Source organism: Salvelinus namaycush, chromosome 12 (assembly GCF_016432855.1).
Source record: "Salvelinus namaycush isolate Seneca chromosome 12, SaNama_1.0, whole genome shotgun sequence".
NCBI lineage: Eukaryota > Metazoa > Chordata > Actinopteri > Salmoniformes > Salmonidae > Salvelinus > Salvelinus namaycush.
This window is the reverse complement of record NC_052318.1, coordinates 22,942,477-22,967,503: the sequence shown is the minus strand read 5'-3', so window position 1 is coordinate 22,967,503 and position 25,027 is coordinate 22,942,477. Positions and strand designations below refer to the sequence as shown.

Genomic DNA, 25,027 nt, shown 5'->3' with positions numbered 1-25,027 from the left:
GTAAACTCCGTTTTCCACAATTCCTGACATTTAATCCTAGCAAAAATTCCCTGTCTTAGGTCAGTTATGATCACCACTTTATTTTAAGAATGTGAAATGTCAGAATAATAGTAGAGAGAATTATTTATTTCAGCTTTTATTTCTTTCATCACACTCCCAGTGGGTCAGAAGTTTACATACACTCAATTAGTATTTGGTAGCATTGCCTTTAAATTGTTTAACTTGGGTCAAACGTTTTGGGTAGCCTTCCACAAGCTTCCCACAATAAGTTGGGTCAATTTTGGCCCATTCCTCCTGACAGAGCTGGTGTAACAGTTGGGTTTGTAGGCTTCCTTGTTCGCACATGCTTTTTCAGTTCTGCCCACAAATGTTCTATAGGATTGAGGTCAGGGCTTTATGATGGCCACTCCAATACCTTGACTTTGTCCTTAACTTCTTATGGCTGCAGGGGCAGTATTGAGTAGCTTGGATGAAAGGTGCACAGAGGTGCCCAGAGTAAACGGCCTGCTCCTCAGTCATAGTTGCGAATATATGCATATTATTAGTAGTATTGGATATAAAAAACACTCTGAAGTTTCTAAAACTGTTTGAATTATGTCTGTGAGTATAACAGAACTCATATGGCAGGCAAAAACCTGAGAAGTTCCACTTCCTGTTTGGAATTTTTCTGAGGCTGCTAGATTTTCAACCAAGCTCCCAATGAAATTACAGCGAGATATGCATGAGTTTTCACTTCCTACGGCTTCCACTAGATGTCAACAGTCAATAGAACTTTGTCTGATGACTCTAATGTGAAGGGGGGACGAAGGCGACAGGAATGAGTAATCACTGCCATGAGGTGACCACGCAATGAACACGCGCGTTCACGTGAGAGGCAGCTCCGTTCCATCGCTCAACTGAAGTCAATGTAATTCTCCGGTTGGAACGTTATTCAAGATGTATGTTAACAACATTCTTAAGATTGATTCAATACATCGTTTGACATGTTTCTACTGACTGTTACGGAACTTTTGGACATTTCATCACGTTATAGTGGACGCGCTTTGTGACTTTGGAATTGTTTACCAAACGCGCTAACCAAAGTAGCTAATTGGACATAAATAACGGACATTATCGAACAAATCAAGCATTTATTGTGGACCTGGGATTCCTAGGACTGCATTCTGATGAAGTTCATCAAAGGTAAGGAAACATTTATCATGTATTTTCTGGTTTCTGTTGACTCCAACATGGCGGCTAATTTGGCTATTGTTCTGAGCGCCGTCTCAGATTATTGCATGGTTTGCTTTTTCCGTAAAGTTTTTTTGAAATCTGACACAGCGGTTGCATTAAGGAGAGGTATATCTATAATTCCATGTGTATAACTTGTATTATCATCTACATTTATGATGAGTATTTCTGTTGAAACGATGTGGCTATGCACTATCACTTGATGTTTTTAGAACTAGTGAATGTAACGCGCCAATGTAAACTCAGATTTTTTTATATAAATATGAACTTTATCAAACAAAACATGCATGTATTGTGTAACATGAAGTCCTATGAGTGTCATCTGATGAAGATCAAAGGTTAGTGATTAATTTTCTCTATTTCTGCTTTTTGTGACTGCTATCTTTCGCTGGAAAAATGTCTGTGCTTATTGTGGTTTGGTGGTGACCTAACAATCGTTTGTAGTGCTTTCGCTGAAAAGCATATTTGAAATCGGACACTTTGGTGGGATTAACAAGATTACCTTTAAAATGATATAAGACATGTATGTTTGAGGAATTTTAATTATGAGATCTGTTGTTTGAATTTGGCACCCTGCACTTGGACTGGCTGTTGTCATATCGATCCCGTTAGCGGGATGCAGCCATTTTGCCACAACTTTGGAAGTATGCTTGGGGTCATTGTCCATTTGGAAGACCCATTTGCAACCAAGCTTTAACTTCCTGACTGATGTCTTGAGATGTTGCTTCAATATATCCACAATTTTCCTACCTCATGATGCCATCTATTTTGTGAAATGCACCAGTCCCTCCTGCAGCAAAGCACCCCCACAACATGATGCTGCCACCCCCGTGTTTCACAGTTGGGATGGTGTTCTTCGGCTTGCAAGCCTCCCCCTTTGGCCATAATGACCATCTTTATGTTTGGTGGAAAAACAGTTTCATTTTTGTTTCAGCAGATCAGAGGACATTTCTCCAAAAGGTACGATCTTGGTCCCCATGTGCAGTTGCAAACTGTAGTCTGGCTTTATGGCCGTTTTGGAGCAGTGGCTTCTTCCTTGCTGAGCGGCCTTTCAGGTTATGTCCATATAGGACTCGTTTTACTGTGGATATAGATTCAAAAGTATCTGTTTCCTCCAGCATCTTCACAAGGTCCTTTGCTGTTGTTCTGGGATTGATTTGCACTTTTCGCACCAAAGTACGTTCATCTCTAGGAGACAGAACCCGTCTCCTTCCTGAGCGGTATGACGGCTGCGTGGTCCCATGGTGTTTATACTTGCGTACCATTGTTTGTACAGATGAACGTGGTACCTTCAGGCGTTTGGAAATTGCTCCCAAGGATGAACCAGACTTGTGGAGGTCTATAATTTTTTTTTCCTGAGGTCTTGGCTGATTTCTTTTGATTTTCCCATGATGTCAAGCAAAGAGGCACTGAGTTTGAAGGTAGGCCTTGAAATACATCCACAGGTACACCAATTGACAAAAATGTCAATTAGCCTATCAGAAGCTTCTAAAGTCATGACAATTTTCTGGAATTTTCCAAGCTGTTTAAAGGCACAGTCAACTTAGTGTATGTAAACTTCTGACCCACTGGAATTGTGATACAGTGAATTATAAGTGAAATAATACCTCTCTTGGGTAGGGGGCAGTATTTTCACCTCTGGATGAAAAGCATGCCCAAAGTAAACTGCCTGTTACTCAGGCCCAGAAGCTAGGATATGCATATAACTGGTAGATTTGGATAGAAAACACTAAAGTTTCTAAAACTGTTAAAATAATGTCTGAGTATAACAGAACTGATATGGCAGGCGAAACCCCGAGGACAAACCATCCAGGGGGGAAAAAAAATTGAGGTCATAGGATTTTCCAATTGTTTTCTATGGGATACCCTTATTATTAGGAACCTGGTTGTAGTTCCTATGGCTTCCACTAGATGTCAGTCTTTAGAAATTGTTCAATGTTTTTCTTTTGAGAAATGAAGAAGTAGTCCTATTCATTGTAAGTGTCACTCCAGGTGGACTCTACTGTTCTGGAGCGCGCTTCACATTGTTTTATCCGGTATAAGAAACAGTTTATTCCGTCTTAAATTTTATCGATTATTTATGTTTTACCATCCCACCTGCCCATAAGAAGTTAACAGCTTCTACCCCCGAGCCATAAGACTCCTGAACAGCTAATCAAAGGGCTACGCAGACCCCTCTTTTACACTGCTGCTACTGTTTATTATCCATGCATAATCAATTAACCGGTGCCCCCGCACATTAACTCTGTACCATACCGGTACCCCCTGTATATAGCCTCACTATTGTTATTGTTCAGCTGCTGTTTAATTATTTATTTTTTTCTTAAAGCATTGTTGGTTAAGGGCTTGTAAGATAGCATTTCACTGTAAGGTCTACACCGGCTGTATTTGGCGCATGTGACAAATAAAATGTGACTAGATTTTTTAGGTCTGCTATATAAAGACCAAGTGCTTAATCTTTGTATGATTAAGCTCTTGGTCTCACACTCAAGAGTGTGGGGTCGACTAGCCTCATTATTGCAATTCTTATTAAATAAAGATGATTGTTTGAAGAAATGACAAAGTCCACCACAGTACAGACACACCCCTTCAGTGTGTCACAAGTTGCACCCCCCTTCAGAACAAAATCAAACTATTTGTCACATGTGCCGAATACAACAAGTGTAGACCTTACCGTCAAATGCTTAGTTACAAGCCCTTAACCAACAGTGCAGTTCAAGAAAGAGTTAAAATATTTATTTACCAAATAAACAAATAAAAAATAATAAAAACACAATGAAATAACAATAACTAGGCTATATACAGGGGATACTGATACAGAGTCAATGTGCGGTGGTACAGGTTAATCGAGGTAATTTGTACATGTAGGTAGGGATGAAGTGACTATGCATAAATAATAAACAGCGAGTAGCAGCAGTGTACAAAACAAATGGAAGGGGGGGATCAATGTAAATAGTCTGGTGGCCATTTGAGATTAATTGTTCAGCAGTCTTATGGCTTGGGGGTAGAAGCTGTTAAGGAGCCTTTTGGTCCTCGACTTAGCGCTACGGTACAGCTTGCTGTGCGGTAGCAGAGAGAACAGTCTGACTTGGGTGACTGGAGTCAGACAATTTTTTGGGCCTTCCTCTGACACCACCGATTATATAGGTCCTGGAAAACAGGAAGCTTGGCCCCAGTGATGTACTGAGCGGTACTCACCACCATCTGTAGTGCCTTGCAGTTGTGTGACTTGCAGTTACCGTACCAAGCAGTGGCGCAGCCGGTCAAGATGCTCTCAATGGTGCAGCAGTAGAACATTGTGGATCTGAGGGCCTATACCAAATCGTTTCAGCCTCCTGAGGGGAAGAGTGGTTATCGTGCCCTCTTCATGACTGTGTGGGTGGGTGGATGTGTGTGGACCATGTTAATTCCTTAGTGATGTGGACACCGAGGAACTTGAAGCTCTTGACCAGCTCCAGCACAGCCCCATTGATGTGGATGGGGGCGTGCTCGCTCCTCAGTTTCCTGTAGTCCACGAGCAGCGCCTTTGTCTTGCTGACACTGAAGAAGAGGTTGTTGTCCTGGCACCACACTGCCAGGTCTGATAACCTGCCTCGTCTGTGATCAGTCCTACCACTTGTGTTGTCAGCCAACTTTATGGTGTTGGAGTTATGCGCAGCTACGGGTGATCAGGGAGTACAGGAGGGGACAAAGCATACATCCCTGAGGTGCCCACTGTGTTGATGGTCAACGTGGCAGATGTGTTGTTCCCTACCCTCACCGCCTGTGGGGAGTCCGTCAGGAAGTCAAGGATCCAGTTGTAAAATGGCGCTGGAAGAAATGGCAGCAGTTTTACGGGCGCCCAACCAATTGTGCTATTATGTGGGGTTTTTCGCGTTATTTGTAACTTATTTTGTACATGTTTCAGCAACCGTATCTTACGGCAGAAAAGAGCTTCTGGATATCAGGACAGCGATCACTCACCTCAGATTAGACAAAGACTTTTTCAACAACAAGCAAGACTCACATGATATTCTCCAAACACCCGGAAGGGCCGACATCCCAGTTATTCACAAGAGGAAGCGACGCAGGTACAGAGGACGAAGAGCAGGATGCCTCGTCAGGACCCGCAGAAGGCGAGTAGGAAAGCTGCCGTTACCGTCACTATTACTCACCAACGTGCATTCATTGGACAATAAATTAGACGAGGTACGATCACAAATATCCTCCCAACGGGACATCAAAAACTGTAATATCCTATGTTTCACGGAATCGTGGCTGAATGACGACATGGATATTCAGCTAGCGGGAAATACGCTGCACCGGCAGGAACGAACAGCACACTCCGGTTAGACAAGGGGGCGGGGGACAGTCTGTGCATATTTGTAAACAACAGCTGGTGCACGAAATCTAAAGAATTCTCTAGATTTTGCTCGCCTTAAGTAGAGTATTTTGTGATAAATTGCAGGCCACAATACTTGCCTAGAGAGCTTTCAGCTATACTTTCGTGGCTGTTTATTTACCACCACAGACAGATGCTGGCACTAAGACCGCACTCAGTCAGCTGTTTAAGGAAATAAGCAAACAGGAAACCACTCACCCAGAAGCGGCGATCCTAGTGGCCGGAGACTTTAATGCAGGGAAACTTAAATAAGTTCTACTAAATTTCTATCAACATGTTAAATGAGAAACCAGAGGGGGAAAAAAATTCTAGATCACCTGTACTCCACACACAGAGATCTGTTCAAAGCTCTCGCTCGCCTTTCATTTGGTAAATCTGATCACAACTCTATCCTCCTGATTCCTGCTTACAAGCAAAAATTAAAGCAAGAAGCACCAGGTCTATAAAAAAGTGGTCAGATGAAGCAGATGCTAAACTACAGGACTGTTTTGCTATCACAGACTGGAACATGTTCCGGGATTCTTCCGATAACATTGAGGAATACACAACATCAGTCACTGGCTTAATAAATAAGTGCATCGAGAACGTCGTCCCCACAGTGACTATGTACATACCCCAACCAGAAGCCATGGATTACAGGCAACATTCGCACTGAGCTAAAGGGTAAAGCTGCCGCTTTCAAGGTGCGGGACTCTAACCCGGAAGCTTACAAGAAATCCCACTATGCCCTGCGATGAACCATCAAACAGGCAAAGCGTCAATACAGGGCTAAGATTGAATCAAACTACACCGGCTCCGACGCTCATCGGATGTGGCAGGGCTTGCAAACTATTAAAGACTACAAAGGGAAGCACAGCCGTGAGCTGCCTAGTGACACGAGCCTACCAGATGAGCTAAATCACTTCTATGCTCGCTTCGAGGCAAGCAACACTGAGGCATGCATGAGAGCATCAGCTGTTCCGGACGACTGTGTTATCACGCACCCCGTAGCCGACGTGAGTAAGACCTTCAAACAGGTCAACATACACTAGGCTGTGGGGCCAGACGGATTACCAGGACGTGTGCTCCGGGCATGTGCTGACCAACTGGCAGGTGTCTTCACTGACATTTTCAACATGTCCCTAATTGAGTCTGTAATACCAACATGTTTCAAGCAGACCACCATAGTCCCTGTGCCCAAGAACACAAAGGCAACCTGCCTAAATGACACAGACCCGTAGCACTCACTCACGTCCGTAGCCATGAAGTGCTTTGAAAGGCTGGTAATGGCTCACATTAACACCATTATCCCAGCAACCCTAGACCCACTCCAGTTTGCATACCGCCCAAACAGATCCACAGATGATGCACAGCTCAGCGTTCAACACCATAGTACCCTCAAAGCTCATCACTAAGCTAAGGAACCTGGGACTAAACTCCCTCTGCAACTGGATCCTGGACTTCCTGACAGGCTGCCCCCAGGTGGTGAGGGTAGGTAGCAACACATCTGCCACGCTGATCCTCAACACTGGAGCTCCCCAGGGGTGCGTGCTCAGTCCCCTCCTGTACTCCCTGTTCACCCACGACTGCATGGCCCGGCACGACTCCAACACCATTAAGTTTGCAGACGACACAACAGTGGTAGGCCTGATCACCGACAACGACGAGACAGCCTATAAGGAGGAGGTCAGAGACCTGGCCGGGTGGTGCCAGAATAACAACCTATACCTCAACGTATCCAAGACTAAGGAGATGATTGTGGACTACAGGAAAAGGAGCACCGAGCACGCGCCCATTCTCATCGGCGAGGCTGTAGTGGAGCAGGTTGAGAGCTTCAAGTTCCTTGGTGTACACATCAACAAACTATCATGCTCCAAACACACCAAGACAGTCGTGAAGAGGGCACGACAAAGCCTATTCCCCCTCAGGGAACTGAAAAGATTTGGCATGGGTCCTGAGATCCTCAAAAGGTTCTACAGCTGCAACATCGAGAGCATCCTGACCAGTTGCATCACTGCCTGGTACGGCAATTGCTCGGCCTCCGACCGCAAGGCACTACAGAGGGTAGTGCGTACGGCCCAGTACATCACTGGGGCAAAGCTGCCTGCCATCCAGGACATCCTATACCAGGCGGTGTCAGAGGAAGGCCCTAAAAATTGTCAAAGACCCCAGCCACCCCAGTCATACTGTTCTCTCTACTACCGCATGGCAAGCGGTACCGGAGTGCCAAGTCTAGGACAAAAAGGCTTCTCAACAGTTTTTACCCATAAGCCATAAGACTCCTGAACAGGTAACCATATGGTTACCCGGACTATTTGCATTGTGTGCCCCCCAACCCCTCTTTTACGCTGCTGCTACTCTCTGTTTATCATATATGCATAGTCACTTTAACCATACCTACATGTACATACTACCTCAATAAGCCTGACTAACTGGTGTCTGTATATAACCTTGCTACTGTTATTTTCCAATGTCTTTTTACTGTTTTATTTCTTTACTTATCTACACACCTTCTTTTTTTTTCACACTATTGGTTAGAGCCTGTAAGTAAGCATTTCACTGTAAGGTCTACACCTGTTATATTCAGCGCACGTGACAAATAAATTTTGATTTGCAGAGGGAGGTGTTCATTTCCAGGGTCCTGAACTTGGTGATGCGCTTGGAGGGGACTATGGTGTCAAATGCTGAGTTGTAGTCATTTAACAGCATTCTTACATAGGTATTCCTTTTGTTCAGGTTGGTGAGGGCAGTGTAGAGTGCAATAGAGATTGAGTCATCTGTGGGTATTTTGGGGCGGTATGCAAAGTGGGTCCAGTGTGTCTGGGATGATTATGGCTCACATCAACACAACCAGCCTTTCACTGAGCCATGAACTGTAACTAATTCTATAGTTAAAATATAAATAATAGTGGACACTTTGAATACAGTGTTGTTTGAAATGACAACGAACAAAAATGCCATGGATGAGTTATTGTGACAGGGTAGAAACCAAAGTGATGTTCAGTGTTTCCTAGGGGACCCTATAATCTTTATTCATGCTTCGCCCATTCATGTGAGTGAGAGAAGCGGAGTAAACTATGAAAATGGACGTTACACACAGCGTATTACATTTAACAAACCAAACATTAAAATACTGTTATAGAAGGTAAAATAAAAACCCAAACCTGTCAGTGCATAAATACCGGTATATAGTAAAATACGGTATACTGCCCAGCCCTAGTTCTCAGTTAGCCATTGTTATGCAAATGACACCCGAAAAGCCCCAGTGGCCTTGCCTTGGCACAAAGACAGAGCAGGTCCACTGAGGCCATGGCACAGTGAGTCCCAGGAAAATTGGCCTTGGACACACAGAAGTCTAATGCTTTTTTGTAAAACACCAGGGTAAATCCTTAGTGGAAATGCAACAATTGGGTGAAAACCTGGTTCAGTCTGCTTTCCAACAGACAATGGGAGACAAATTCACCTTTCAGCAGGACAATAACCTAAAACAAGGCCAAATATACACGAGTTGCTTACCGAGACTACATTTAAAATTGTTCCTGAGTGGCCCAGTCACAGTTTTGACTTAAAATCTACGGCAAAATTTGAAATTGGCTCTCTAGTAATGATCAACAACTTCAGTGCTTGAAGAATTTTTAAAGAAAAATGGGCAAACATTGTACAATACAGGTGTGCAAAGCGCTTAGAATTACACAGAAAGACTCACAGCTGTAGTCGCTGTTAAAGGTGATTCTAACATGTATTGACTCAGGGGGTTGAACACTTATCCAAATCAAGATGGCGTTTTACTTTTTTTTGTCAACAATCTACACAAATCCATTTTAATCCCATTTTGTAACAAAATGTGGAAAAAGTCAAGGGGTGTGAACTTTCTAAAGGCACTATGTTAAAAAAGGTCAAATGCAGCCATTTTTATCTCAATATCAAATCATTTCTGGGTAACAATTAAGTACCTTACTGTGATTGACCATTTTAATTTAAAACAAACTATAATAGCCTCTTAGCAAGCCTGTTGATGTCACCAGGCTGATCAAAACTAAATCCCACCCAAACAGAATGAAATTTCAGACGGTCTTTTCCAACAGCTATTACACTAAAAGGGAATCATAATTTTCACAATATTATTCCAACCTCAGCGTGAAAAAAAAAAAATATATATATAAAAAAATATTTAAAAACAGGACAATCACATTTGATTGCACTTGGCCTTTAAAACAAAAATAGCACTTACTGATTTGATGGCTTTTGAGTAATACTTGACTGCTGCATCATACTTCTTTTTCTGAAACTGATAATTTCCTTTAGCCTTCATCTCTTCACTTTTCTGAGGAAATAAGGAAAAAAAGTACCTTAAAAAAATAAATTGAAATAGAAAACATAACTTAAATAAATGTAAGGTAAATCCAGGGGAGGGTTTGTGTAAATCAGGGGTGTCAAACTAATTTTGCCCCGGGGGCCGCAGTCGGTCTTCAGTGCGGTCTGGAGGGAGGGCCGTACTGAAAATTGTTAACATTTTCTCGCCCATCAATTTCGGAATTTGATGCCCCCTGACTGAATGATCATGCAAAACAGATTTCCCCCTAAATGGAGATGGCCATAAACAATAATTAGTAAATCTGCATAGTTCTGGAAAGGACTGGACCTCACCTTTCTGGTGAAAATAGTTACACAATTGCTGAGGTTTACTCACTTGAGGACAAACTCAAGTACATACTAAAAATATTATGAAAATATTTAAATATATATTTAAATATATTCAAAAGTGGAATATGACAAATGCTTTCTAAATATAGCAACAACCAAATGATAAACGACTTACTATATTGCCTTTATGATCATATTTAGTGACAATTTCAGCCCCCATTTCATATAAACTGACAAGAGCATTTTCTGCCAAGCCTCCTCTGAGCGACGCAGAGACACCATTATACGTGCTGCAGATTGGTTACTTCAGCTTTACGCACAAATTCATTTCGTCCCCAGCTGAGAACATCACAGCGATGAAACCACAACTGTTGGGAGTCGCTAGACTGTCCCCTTTCATATGCCGTCTCCCAGGCTGGGCTCCGCCGGCTCAGAGGGAGCAAATCGATTCTTTTCCTGGATAGGCCAGAAAATGTGACATCACTCCCTACGCAAACGTTGGGTGGGAAACCTGACACTTCAAGGTCAGCTCCGCAAACAGAGTGGCAGCGAAGAGCGGACAGATGGGGCTTTCTTGCACTATAAGGCACTGGACCCTATAACATTCACGGAGCGCTTTGTACACCAAAATGTCAGTCTGAACCAGTCCAGAACTGCTCAAAGTTCACTATATTGGGGACTTAACATCAAAGAGGTTAGCTTTCATTTAGCTGATTATTAGCAAGCTGGACACAGTCAAAAAAATCTAAAATTATGAATGAGTGCCTATAGAAAGTCTACACCCCTTGACTTTTTACAGCCTTAAAATTAAATCTAAAAGGGATTACATTAGATTATTTTCCCATAGACCTAAACACAAAAAAAAAAAAAAAAAAAAATACTTTCACTTTACATTTTTTAAAACTGAAATACCATAATTGGATAAGTTTATACCCCCCTTTTTACCTGGTCTTTGCTCTTTTCATATTTATTTTCATCCCAAAAATCACCACAGTCCCTGCCGGTGACAAGCATACCCATAACATGACGCTGCCACCACAATACTTGAAAATACAAACGGATCAACAACACTGTATTCACTCCATATTACTGGCCTTGATGACAAAGTGAAAAGAAACAGTGTTAAAAAAAATCCACTCAAACATTCTGTTCGCAACAAGGCTGTTAAAACTTCTTAACTTCTTATGGCTGCAAGCCCGAGGCCGCCCACAATATGTCAACAGCCAGCTCAAGTGCAGGGCGCGAAATTCAAAATATATATTTTTTTAAATATTTAACTTTCACACATTAACAAGTCCAATACAGCATATGAAAAGGTACACATCTTGTGAATCCAGCCAACATGTCCGATTTTTAAAATGTTTTACAGCGAAAACAGCACGTATATTTATGTTAGCTCACCACCAAATACAAAAAAGGACAGACATTTTTCACAGCACAGGTAGCATGCACAAAGCCAACCTAACTAACCAAGAGCCAACCAAACTAACCAACAAACAACTTCATCAGATGACAGTCTTATAACATGTTATTCAATAAATCTATGTTTTGTTCGAAAAATGTGCATATTTCAGGTATAAATCATAGTTTACATTGCAGCTACAATCAGAAATTGCACCGAAAGCAGACAGAATAATTACAGACACCAACGTCAAATACCTAATTACTCATCATAAAACATTTCTGAAAAATACATAGTGTACAGCAAATGAAAGACAGGCATCTTGTGATTCCAGCCAATATTTCCGATTTATTAAGTGTTTTACAGCGAAAACACAATATAGCGTTATATTAGCTTACCACAATAGCCAGAAACACAAGCCCTTCCCCAGCAGTAGAAGTTAGCGATCGTGACAAACCAGTAAAAGATATATAATTTTTGACTAACCTTGATATTCTTCATCAGATGACAGTCCTATAACATCAGGTTATACATACACTTATGTTTTGTTCGAAAATCTGCATATTTAGAGCTGAAATCAGTGGTTATACAATGTGCTAACGTAGCTACTATTTCCCACAACGTCCGGATATTTTTCTGACACTTTTTCTGACACACATATTCTGACCAAATAGCTATTCATAAACATAACTAAAAAATACATGTTGTATAGGAAATGATAGATCCATTAGTTCTTAATGAAATCGCAGTGTTAGAATTCTAAAAAATAACTTCATTACGACATCCAGCTTCGGTATAGCTAGAGTACCCAAAAGTTGGGCGCCGACGACTAATTCACATGTACGACAGATATATGAAATAGCATCATAAAATGTTTCTTACTTTTGCTGATCTTTCATCAGAATGTTGGACAAGGGGTCCTTTGTCGGGAACAATCGTTGTTTGGATTTAGAACGGCCACTTTCCCTCTCGATTTAGCAAGCACACTAGCCAAGTGGCACGAATCTCTCCATCGTCAACAAAGTCAGAGAACGGAACACGGCAAAAAACTCCTGAAAAATTTTCAATAATCTGATTAAACTATATTGAAAAAACATACTTTACGATGATATGGTCACATGTATCAAATAAAATCAAAGCCGGAGATAGTAGTCGCCTATAACGGCAGCTAAACAGAAGGCAAATCCAGGTACTTCCTCGCGCTCTCCAGAAAACCGGAAATGGGGGACACGTCATACAAAGAGCTTGTATTCCACTTCAGACCAAGATAAACACTCAATTTCTTCTCTCACCGCCTCTTGACATCCAGGGGAAGGTCTATGAAGTGCATGTATACTAATACGTATCATGCCCATTTATAGGCAGGAAGTAGAACAGAGCCTCGATTTCAGACTTTCCACTTCCTGGTCAGGAAGTTTGTGCCAAATGAGTTCTGTTTGACTCACAGATATAATTCAAACGGTTTTAGAAACTAGAGAGAGTGTTTTCTATCCAATAGTAATAATAATATGCATATTGTACGAGCAAGAATTGAGTACGAGGCCGTTTGAAATGGGCACCTTTTATCAGAGCTACTCAATACTGCCCCTGCAGCCATAAAAAGTTAATAGGGGGCGCTATTTTCACTTTGGGAAAAAATCGTGCCCAAATTAAACGGCCTCGTACTCTGTTCTAGATCATACAATATGCATATTATTATTACTATTGGATAGAAAACACTGAAGTTTCTAAAACTGTTTGAATTATATCTGTGAGTAAAACAGAACTCATTTGGCAGCAAACTTCCAAACAGGAAGTGAAAATTCTGAAAATGGGGCTCTGTGTCAGGGCCTGCCTATTCAACTGGCTTATCTGTATGCACTTCATACGCCTTCCACTAGATGTCAACAGGCAGTAGAAGGTTGAATGGGGTGTCTTGCTTGATGTGAGACCGAATGAGAGCTTTTGGAGTGACAGGTCCGCTCTATTGGCAGTATTCAACTGCGCACATTTTTACATTTGACATTTTAGTCATTTAGCAGACGCTCTTATCCAGAGCGACTTACAGTAGAGTGCATACATTTTATTACATTTACATACTGAGACAAGGATATCCCTAGCGGCCAAACCCTCCCTAACCCGGACGACGCTATGCCAATTGTGCGTCGCCCCACGGACCTCCCGGTTGCGGCCGGCTGCGACAGAGCCTGGGCGTGAACCCAGAGACTCTGGTGGCGCAGCTAGCACTGCGATGCAGTGCCCTAGACCACTGCGCCACCCGGGAACCCCACATTGTCTTCTGAAATGCGTTAGGTATACACGACGAAATGCCCCGGCTCGGATTTTATTGGATACATATGAGAAAAACATCATATAGTTGGATTTTGAACCGAGTTTGACCAGTTTATTCGACGTTTATTGGGACTTTTGGAATTTTTCGTTCCATGCGCTAAGAGTTCTTGGACATGTGCCCTCCACATGGCTAGCCAAAGTTGCTAATTCGACAGAAGAAATGGACATTCTAAAACAAAACAACGATTTATTCTGGAACTAGGACTCCTTGCACAACATTCTGATGGAAGATCAAAGGTAAGAGAATATTTATGTTATTTCGTATTTTTGTGGTTTATGTTGGCTCCAACAAGGCGGAGAATTGTTGGGCGCTGTCTCACAATATTGCATGCTGTACGTTGTACTAAAGTTATTTTTTTAAATCTAACACAGCGGTTGCATTAAGAACCAGTGTATCTTTCATTTGCTGTACAACATGTATTTTTTAGTAAAGTTTATGATGAGTTTTTTGGTTAGATTACGTGACTGTCCAAAATTTCTCCGGACAATTTGGTGCATTATGGCTACGTATTCACAATGTAAAACCACGATTTGTACCTCTAAATATGCACATTTCGAACAAAACATAAATGTATTGTATAACATGATGTTATAAGACTGTCATCTGATGAAGTTGTTCAAAGGTTAGTGATTAATTTTATCTCTATTTGTGGGTTTTGTGAAAGCTATGTTGGCGGTGAAAACATGGCGTTGTGTGTTTGGCTATTGTGGTGAGCTAATATAAATATATAGTGTTTTCGCTGTAAAACATTTTAAAAATCGGAAATGATGGCTGGATTCACAAGATGTTTATCTTTCATTTGCTGTATTGGACTTGTGATTTCTTGAAATTATATTATATGATATCCCTGTGGCGCTAGGCTAGGCTATGCTAGTCAGCTTTTTTGATGAGGAGGATCCCGGATCCGGGAGAGAGAAGCAGTAGAGGTTTTAAGTAATACTGCAAGACAACACAGCAAATACAAACTTTTTGGCCTAAATTAAAAACTACAGGGTTGGATCAAATCCAATCCAACAGTGGAACTCTACTTTCAAGTATTGTGGCAGCAACATGTTATGGGCAGGGACTGGGGAGTTTCAGGATCAAAATAAATATGAAAGAAGCTAAGCCCAGGTAAAATGATACAGGAAAACCCACCTCAGTATTCTGAAAATCTAACCGTGGGATAGTTTAATTTTTCAGCGAGACAATTATGAAAACATTTTATTTATAAAACTTTTTCACTTTGAAAATGTGGAGTAGTTCATGTAGATCTGTAGGAAAAACATACAATTAAATCTAAAAAGGGACGAAATTAAGGCAGCAAAATGTGAAAATAGTTAAAGGGTGTGTCGATTTTCTATAGGCACTGTAGATCCAACATCACATGTACAAAGTTTTGATTTGAGTCATTTTAAAGTATATTGAGTTTGTTTCTCTAAAAAAATGTATAACTTTTTTTTTTTAAGTCACCCGTGGGCCAGATTGTCATTATTACAAAAATGTGTGTGTGTATATGATATATATATATATATTATTTTTTTTATAAATCGTCCGATTAATTGGTATCGGCTTTTTTTGTCCTCCAATAATCGGTATCGGCATTGAAAAATCATAATCGGTCAACCTCTACTACCTACCATGTTGTACTTTTCAACCCTCTAAGCTACCTACCACTAAACCCTGCCTGGGCATCAATGGGTTAATAGTGTGAGAGAAGGCTATAAAAACACATTGGTCTGATGCTCAAACAGTCACAGTACATCATCAGATCAGCATATGATCAGCAATGGAGGACACTGCCTGACTCAGTGGTTCTTACACTCAGCGAAGATGAGTTGAAGAGCAGCAAAGCAGTTCCCTCTGGGGCCCAGCTCCTGAACCTGCTGCTTGATGCGGGGCTCTCCTGTCTGCTCCAGCCAGCATATCGTATCATCCAGGACCTCCAGCACATGCTAACCAGAGAGTTACCAATCAACAAAACATTGATTTAGTCCTTACCATTGTCATAAGACAATTAGGGCTGGGCGATATATTGTATTCTATGGTATACCGGTATGGATCCACATACCGGTATGAAATTCTACAATATCCACTATAAAAGGTATTTTGATAGTGTTAAATATGAAAAGTTCTACAAATAAGAACTTTGTCGGTTTGGTCAAAACAAAATCAGAGTGAAGAAAGCCCATTAAAACCACTTACTATTAATTTGATGCCATGTTAAGGTCAACTTTTACTACTTCTTATGGCTGCAGTCCCGGTAACAGGACCGATATGACAACAGCCAGTCCAAGTGCAGGGCGTCAAATTCAAAACGACAGAAATCTCATAATTAAAATTCCTCAGACATTCATGTGTCTTATAGCATTTTAAAGGTAATCTTGTTGTTAATCCCACCAAAGTGTCCGATTTCAAATAGGCTTTTCAGCGAAAGCACTACAAACGATTATGTTAGGTCACCACAAAACCACAATAATCACAGCCATTTTTTCCAGCTAAAGATAGCTTCACAAAAACCAGAATAGAGATAAAATTAATCACTAACCTTCGATTATTTTCATCAGATGACACTCATAGGACTTCATGTTACACAATAGATGCATGTTTTGTTTGATTAAATTCATATTTATATAAAAAAATCTGAGTTTACATTGAGGCGACAAGATTCACTAAATGCAAAAACATCAAGTGACTTTGCATAGCCCATCGTTTCAACTGAAATACTCATCATAAATATAGATGATAATACAAGTTATACACATTGAATTATAGATATACCTCTCCTTAATGCAACCGCTATGTCAGATTTCAAAAACTTTACGGAAAAAGAAATGCACACTATAATCTGAGACGGCGCTCAAAAATAGCATACCACAGCTGCAAAGATGGCGTCACCATAAACACAAAAATACATGATAAATATTCCATTACCTTTGATGATCTACATCAGAAAGCACACCAGGAATCACAGGTCCACAATAAATGTTTGTTTTGTTCGAAAAAATCCGTTATTTATGTCCAAATACCTTCTTTTGTTAGCGCGTCTGGTTTACATATCCAAACGCTAATTCTGGTCAGCGTTATATCGGGCAAAATCTTCAAAATGTGATATTACCGGTCAAAGAAACATTTCAAACTAAGTACTGAATCAATCATTAGGATGTTTTTAAACATATAGCTTCAATAAAGTTCCAACCGGAGTATTCGTTCTTGTCTGCGTGAGCAATGGAACGTCAGTGGCTTACATGAAGAAAAAGCATGATCAGGAAATGGCTGCTTGATGGACACCTGACTGATTCTGCTCTCATTCTCTCCCACAACATCATACAAGTCTCATTGAAATTTCTATTGATGGTTGACATCTAGTGGAACCCCTAGGTAGTGCAACATCATTAATAGCTCAAGTGGATTTCTTTAGGGACTCTGGTGAATACACACAGGCTCAGATTTCTGACTTCCTGTTTTGATTTCAACTCAGGATTTTGCCTGCCAATATGAGTTCTGTAAATCTCACAGACATAATTCAAACAGTTTTAGAAACTTCAGAGTGTATTCTATCCAATACTAATAATAATATGCAAATATTAGGAACTATGACTGAGGAGCAGGCCGTTTGATATGGGCACCTTTCATCCAAGCTACTCAATACTGCCCCTTCAGCCATAAGAAGTTTAAGAAATGTTAAATATCACAATATTTTTCAGAACGATGGCATTATTATATTTTGGCCATATCGCCCAGCGCTAGAGACAACACACCAATCGGCAATGGGTGATAATGGGAAATTCATGCACATCAGGTTGCTTGATATTCCATGTGACAAATCAGGTTGATGAATGACTCCAATGAAAGCAGCGATTCAAATTTACCACCAAACAGGACATTCCGGTTTCCTCTTCTCCTGGGTATGTACCAGGTCAGCAGGGTGTAAATAGATTCCTGAGGAGTTCTTAACCAATGAAGATGGGCACACTACCCTATGGCTTCCACAAACACTAAGGAGTATTGTGCCCCATTTCCCAGGCATGAAGAGAACAGTATTGTATTCTTATGAATAATTACCTTGCTGCGTGGATACTTCCTTAATAGAAAATAGAGGGGCAAGAAACCATGTTGCTCTAAAAATGGGAGTAAGATATGAGCAAGTGGAAGCAGTGATTATGCATCATATTTGCTTTTTTTGGGGGGGGGGGGGGGGGGGGGGGCAAAGGCATGAATTCCACTTACCAAGTTAAACGTATTGCTTATCCAGATCATATGCCTTGTCTGATCTTCTAATAACTGGAAGAGAAAACAAATGACAGCATGAGTCTTCTCAGATTCAACACTGCAATTCCTGTATGGTGCCATTTTCATTGTAACAAGGAACTTACACATCCTTTTTCCATCGCTCTGAGGATAGCTTCCAATATTTCAATCCTGTGCAGTCTCTTCAGACTCAAGTCATTGCTGACACTAGAGAAGGAAAGGTGAAATGAGAACTTGAGTCTTAACACACTGTACTAAGGAATAAAGAATGTGTCGCAGGGAGTTAAATTACTCTCAAACGAATTCTTACTTTGAATCTAGGAAGCCCACTTGCACAGCCCAGCGTGTGGTGTTGTGATTCTCTCGACAAAGCAGAATGTGATACCAAAAGGCAGATACATGCATCAACTGTGCCGCTTTCTTTTTCAAACTGACAGGGATTTTATTCCATCGCTCATATTTATCATCTGCCCCAAAAACAGAATTTGAGTTATACAGATGAACATAGTTTCCCCCCCAATCCCATTTGATCCTCAATCGCCACCCCCACTGAATGGATATGTTTGTAGTCTCCAACAGTGGAGGATCTGGGTCACATCTGTCCAGCCCCAATACATATTCCCAACCACCACAGTGAGTGTCAGTACTATGAGCAAGCAACTAGCTAGTGTTTGTGTCAGTACTAGATGCGTGTAAGCAACTAGTGTTCTAGCTACTTCTTACCTGGAGGTTGTAAGGCTACAAAGGGACTGTCTTTGACATAGGTCTAGAGGAAGAAAAGTTTAGTTAATAATGTAATGTCTAATGACGTATTGCAAACGTTACATGATAACACTAGTAGAGTCCATTTTCAAAATATATCTTATAAGTATTCCCTTCGGTCTTACATTCATATTTAATGACACGTCAACAATCATCCTTTTTACTTACAAATTTCGCCCCGTGTCTGATATCGTCGTAGTCCACAAACTCTGGACCAGAGTCTGAATCTGACATTTTGGTAAGTCTGAAACAAGAATCATGTCATCATGGAGTCGTGACAATACACAGTAGCTAACTAACATTGCATAAGTTAACGTTCGCTAGTTAGTTATATCGACAAGCCAACTAGCCAAGTTAGCTAGCTATTACTCAATGAACATGTAACGTTACCAAGATAACGTACCACAGGTTAATTGACTGCTAAAACGAGCTAACTAACGTTAGCTAAAAGTGACAGTTCCGCCTCTAAATAACTTGTCTAGCTAAGTGCTAACATTACAACAAACTGGGTTAGTTAGCTAACGTTATCTGGTACTGTGCTTCCTACCAGTAGCTAACTAACTATAACGTTAGCTAGATGATAGACAGGATATATACATCCAACTAGTGAACCATTGTCTAACTACAGGGGGGGGGGCATCAGATTGCCCGGAGCATCGAACCTCACCTTGAAACAAACGTTTGTTAGCTAGCTAATTTAGTTTTGTTGGCTCGCTTACTAGCAACTACGCACCGTTCTTTCCTCGCTTTGCCGCGAGACAACATTCAGCTACTTTATCTCGACACCACGACCATTAAGTACACTAGCTACAAAAAAAAATAACGGCCAGTGCACAAAACTTGCCTTTCTTGTTCACTTTCTGAAATTATTTGTAAGTCTGTTTTATGGCAGGCAACATGTTCATTAGGGGAGGCGTTGCTTGCATTTCTAATCCGTTGCTAGTTTCCTAACCACATCACACATACATAAATAAGCAGTCATAAACCCCGTTTATTTCTACAATGTATCTTCTTAAAAAATGTTATTTTAAACCTAACCTTATCCACATTGATAAGCTTATGCCTAACCTTAAATTAAAACCACATTTTTGTTTTAATGAATTTTTACGATATAGCTAGTGGAAGCATTCCTCCTCGCTTACGTTCACATGATAAAGTCACATGACAAAGTTACCAACATCCACTTCCGGAATGTAGCGAAACAAAATAATAAAGATGGTTAGAAGATTCCCTTCCTAGCCCTAAGAAAAAGCGTCACGTCTCTGTATCTTCGAACGAAGCATGCTGATGTTGTGGTGAATATATGTAATCATACATTAGCCTGTTACAACCAATCAATTCAGCTGTGTTATATTTACCTCTATCTCATCTCTCTTTTCTATGTGGATTCAGATTGTCATGGTGGAAAATTCTCCCTCCCCCCTGCCAGAAAGAGCCATCTACGGCTTTGTTCTGTTCCTTGGCTCACAATTTGGCTTCTGTAAGTCCCAGTCATATGTCCTTTGTGTTTAGTCTGTTTAAGGCAATGACTGTTGAAGTTGGGGATTCAATGCCATATGATTATCTGTAGGCTATGTGAAAATGCCAAATGTGCTCTCAAATGTAATGTCAATCAGAATTGTTTTATGTACTTTATGTTTTTGACCCATTTCTGCTCCTTCTGCAGTTTTGTATTTGGTGTGGGCCTATGTACCAGATGAATGGCTTCATTCAATAGGGCTTACTTACTGGCCTCAAAAGTAAGTCAATCGAAATGAGACCACTGAACATGTTTATGATTTACCTAATAATCCATATAGAAAAATAATACATCATTATATCAGGTAGAGCTACATAACTGAACTTATTGACAATCTGCTAGTCTTTTTCCTTGATACCTGTATTTTGTATATTACCCATGATGGTCCTGAGTGAGTTTATTTTTTATATCCCATCTGCTGTCTCTGTAGGTATTGGGCTGTTGCTGTGCCAATCTATCTGCTGGCTGCAGTAGTAGTCTGTATAGTCATGTTGTTTGGGGTGAACATGATTAACACTGCTCCACTCAGCTCAGTGGACAACATAACAGGTAAGCATAAGGCAGCTGGAGACTGACTGTATGGACACAATGTCCATACAGTCAGTTGGAATTACTGTATGTCTGATCTGAAAGTATAATTCATGATAATCTGCATTGTAAGATTTCAGTATACCAGACCTGTGTGAGTCCCGTAAATATTTTCCCTTGACTTTCATGGTTACTTAATTCAGTGATCAGGTTCAACTGGTTCCTCCAGATATCTGGAAAGTTCTACAATCACTCTATTGTTGTGAATTCCTATCTTTGTCCTTGTTTTAAACCAAGAAGTCCCATTTGAGATGAAAATAAAAACATTTTGTAGTGAGTCATGGCCGAGAAAGGAAACTGAAAGAGATTTGCGTCAGTTCAAATCTGGCATCAGGACAAAATGTGATTCATAGTCACCGAATATATTTTAAGTATTTTAATTAAACTCAAACGATAAATGGTAAATGCAATTTTCGTATATACGGGTTCACTGGATCTCCGCGCAGGGTAGATCAGAGAACTGTGGAATGTACTCAAAATAGTAGTTTTATACTATGACAAGTTTATTCTCAACTTGTCCAGTTGGCCTATCATAGTAGAGGTTTAGCATGGTTCATACTCTTGCTCCTCCTTTGTGGGCCCCCAAACTTGTCCAAGCCCCTTGGCGTTTTCCTTCTCTACATCTGGTTGTTGGGTAGAGCAGCTCCATCCTGTGTCCCCCTCGATTATTCCCTCAAACAATTCCTAATATGGTATTGTCCAGTCTCTTCACCATCCTGGTTGGTCCAGAGAGATGCACCCCTCCCCTCTCCAGACTGTCCACAGCTTTTATGGCCTGTGGTGGTCAATCCTTACCCACCTACACACACACCCCTCTATATTGTGTGTGTGTGTGTGCAACAAAACATCATTCACCTTCAACCAATATGCTAACAGCCTATAGTGCATAAACATAAATCCTAACAAAACTCAACTCCAAAATTGTATATCACAAGACAATTAGACTAACAGATGACAGTATTTACTACCTGAAGTTTTTAGCGCTAAAAGATTTTGTACCATGGATTTGTTTTCTATTAGGTTTTCTAATATCTGTTTCTCTTAGTCTAGTAACCTTCACTGTAACCTATAGCCTACCTTATTGTCTTGAACAGATGTCTATGCCAGAGGTCAGCGGATAGATGACTGCCAGAAGAGGGCCATACCCAGATTAAAGGATGTTTCCATCAGTGAAGTGAACAGAATTTTTTATTTATCACCTCAATGACAACCAGAATTGTCCCAAAGTGAATACGGGACCAGGAAGTATTGCATTACCTCAGTGAGGATGCTGACTAAGAAAATTAACAAATAGCTGATTGATGCAGTGTTTTATATGCACTGCAGAGATAATTGCTTGATGGAAAAGTGTTTTCTCATATGATCTTTATTTAGTATTTGTCAAGAGCTACAGTTGTTTTTCCCCTATTGTAAATGTCTTTAAAATTATTTCCTTTTTTTTAATTGGAATTTTCATTTTGTGGTATAAATGATTTTTTGGTCTGGATTCACAAGTCGTCTGAAAAATAAATCTCAGAAGCTCCTCGAGCGTTCCGTAGAAAGTTCTTGGCTGCAATTTTGTAACATTTATCACAAACTTCACACACATTTTCATGTTAATATGTTCATTATCTTCTCGTCTTAAAACCATGTGAACTGATCTTAATTATTATATTTGTGTTTTTTGGTTTAACTTATATAGGACTCCAGGCTGTGGATATGCTGTTGATCAATGGTATTAGTCTTAAAACATACCTACATGATATAAGGTATTGCTCGCCTGAGGTAGAGTACCTCATGATAAACTGTAGACCAACTACCTACCAAGAGAGTATTCATCTATATTATTCATAGCCGTCTATTTACCACCACAAACCGATGCTGGGTCTAGGACCGCACTCAACGAGCTGTATAAGTCCATAAGCAAACAAGAAAATGCTCATCTAGAAGCGGTGCTCCTAGTGCCCGGGGACTTTAATGCATGCAAACTTAAATCCGTTGTACCTAATTTCTACCCGCATGTCACGTGCAATCAGAGCGAGAAAAAACTCTAGACCACCTTTACTCCACACACAGAGACACATACAAAGCTTGCCCTCCATTTGGCAAATCTGACCATAATTCTATCCTCCTGATTCCTGCTTATAAGCAAAAAAGCAGGACGTACCAGTGCCTCGCTCAATTCGGAAGTGGTCAGATGATGCGGATGCTACACTACAGGACTGTTTTGCTAGCACAGACTGGAATATGTTCCGGGATTCATCCAAAGGTATTGAGGAGTATACCATCTCAGTCACCAGCTTCATCAATAAGTGCATTGAAGACATTGTCTCCACAGTACCCGTACATACATATCCCAACCAGAAGCTGCGGATTACAGGTAACATCCGCACCGAACTAAAGACTAGAGCTGCTGCTTTTAAGGAGTTGGATACTAATCCGGACGCTTATAAGAAATACCGCTATACCCTCAGACGAACCATCAAGCAGGCAAAGCGTCAACACAGAACTAAGATTGACTTGTACTACACTGGCTCTGACGCTCGTCGGATGTGGCAGGGCTTGAAAACTATTACATACTACAAATGGAAAACCAGCCGTGAGCTGCCCAGTGTCGCAAGCCTATCAGACTAGCTAAATGTCTTTTATGCTCGCTTTGAGGCAAGCAAAACTGAAGCATGCATGAGAGCACTAGCTGTTCCGGACGACTGTGTGATCACGCTCTCCGTAGCCGATGTGAGCAAAACAGGTCAACATTCACAAGGCCACGGGGCCAGAAGGATTACCAGGACGTGAACTCAGAGCATGCGAAGACCAACTGGCAAGTGTCTTCACTGACATTTTCAACCTCTCCCTGACCAAGTCTGTAATACCTACATGTTTCAAGCAGACCACCATAGTCCCTGTGCCCAAGGAAGCGAAGGTAACCTGCCTAAATGACTACCGCCCCATAGCACTCACGTCGGTAGCCATGAAGTGCTTTGAAAGGCTGGTCGTGGCTCACTTCAACACCATCATCCCGGAAACCCTAGACCCACTCCAATTCGCATACCGCCCCAACAGATCCACAGATGACACAATCTCAATCGCACTCCACCCTGCCCTTTCCCACCTGGACAAAAATAACACCTATGTAAGAATGCTGTTCATTGACTACAGCTCAGCGTTCAACACCATACTACTCACAAAGCTCATCACTAAGCTAAGGACCCTGGGACTGAACACCTCCCTCTGCAACTGGATCCTGGACTTCCTGACGGGCTGCCCCCAGGTGGTAAGAGTAGAGACAACACATCTGCCATGCTGATCCTTAACACTGGGGCCCCTCAGGGGTGTGTGCTTAGTACCCTCCTGTACTCCCTGTTTACCCACGACTGCGTGGCCAAGCACGACACCAACGCCATCATTACGTTTGCTGACGACACAGCGGTGGTAGGCCTGATCACAGACAACCACGAGACAGCCTATAGGGAGGAGGTCAGACCTGGAAGTGTGGTGCCAGGACAACAACCTCTCCCTCAACGTGATCAAGACAAAGGAGCTGATCGTGGACTACAGGAAAAGGAGGGCTGAACACGTACTGTAGTTGAGCGGGTCGAGAGTTTCAAGTTCCTTGGTGCCCACATCACCAACAAACTATCATGGTCCAACACCTTTTCCCCCTCAGGAGACTGAAAAGATTTGGCATGGGTCCCCAGATCCTCCAAAAAGTTCTACAGCTGCACCATCGAGAGCATCCTAACCGGTTGCATAACGGTCTGGTATGGCAACTGCTCGGCATCCGACCGTAAGGCACACGGCCCAGTACATCACTGGGGCCAAGCTTCCTGCCATCCAGGACCTATATACTATGCGGTGTTAGAGGAAGGCCCAACGTATTTTTAAAAACTACCGTCACCCAAGTCATAGACTGTTCTTTCTGCTACCGCACAGCAAGCGGTACCGGAGCGCCAAGTCTAGGTCTAAAAGGCTTCATAACAG

The 25,027-nt window shown here is 41.3% G+C and overlaps 2 protein-coding genes across 5 annotated transcripts in view; one reads left to right on the top strand and one right to left on the bottom strand.

The window, feature by feature from the left end:
- The window catches only part of LOC120056998 (E3 ubiquitin-protein ligase TTC3-like), a 54,829-nt gene extending 34,891 nt beyond the window's left edge, over positions 1–19,938 (bottom strand). The window contains exons 1-8 of the mRNA XM_039005331.1: positions 19,694–19,938; positions 19,129–19,204; positions 18,922–18,964; positions 18,509–18,665; positions 18,324–18,405; positions 18,178–18,231; positions 15,770–15,902; positions 9,822–9,914 (exon numbers count right to left, since the gene is read on the bottom strand). Coding sequence (XP_038861259.1) covers positions 9,822–9,862 — 41 coding nt within the window. The 5' untranslated portion in view covers positions 9,863–9,914; positions 15,770–15,902; positions 18,178–18,231; ... (3 more) ...; positions 19,129–19,204; positions 19,694–19,938. The remainder of the gene's footprint in view (positions 1–9,821; positions 9,915–15,769; positions 15,903–18,177; positions 18,232–18,323; positions 18,406–18,508; positions 18,666–18,921; positions 18,965–19,128; positions 19,205–19,693) is intronic.
- LOC120056999 (phosphatidylinositol glycan anchor biosynthesis, class P) lies at positions 18,881–22,601 on the top strand. Of its 4 annotated transcripts, none has more exons than XM_039005337.1 (5): positions 18,881–19,198; positions 20,353–20,440; positions 20,627–20,699; positions 20,910–21,028; positions 22,162–22,601. In XM_039005337.1, exons 2-5 carry the CDS (start codon positions 20,359–20,361, stop codon positions 22,272–22,274), a joined length of 387 nt encoding a protein of 128 aa, XP_038861265.1. In that variant the 5' UTR covers positions 18,881–19,198; positions 20,353–20,358; the 3' UTR covers positions 22,275–22,601. The 4 variants fall into 4 exon arrangements, with proteins under 4 accessions (XP_038861265.1, XP_038861263.1, XP_038861264.1 ...); XM_039005335.1 differs by lacking the exon at positions 18,881–19,198 and adding an exon at positions 20,140–20,255; XM_039005336.1 differs by lacking the exon at positions 18,881–19,198 and adding an exon at positions 20,140–20,265.
- Positions 22,602–25,027: the final 2,426 nt, after the last annotated feature.

Excerpts from the sequence above, each read along its gene's own strand:
- LOC120056999 (XM_039005333.1), top strand. Across the intron at positions 20,700-20,909 it reads CTTACTTACTGGCCTCAAAA|GTATTGGGCTGTTGCTGTGC; the intron begins GTAAGTCAATCG and ends CTGTCTCTGTAG. Across the intron at positions 21,029-22,161 it reads CTCAGTGGACAACATAACAG|ATGTCTATGCCAGAGGTCAG; the intron begins GTAAGCATAAGG and ends TGTCTTGAACAG.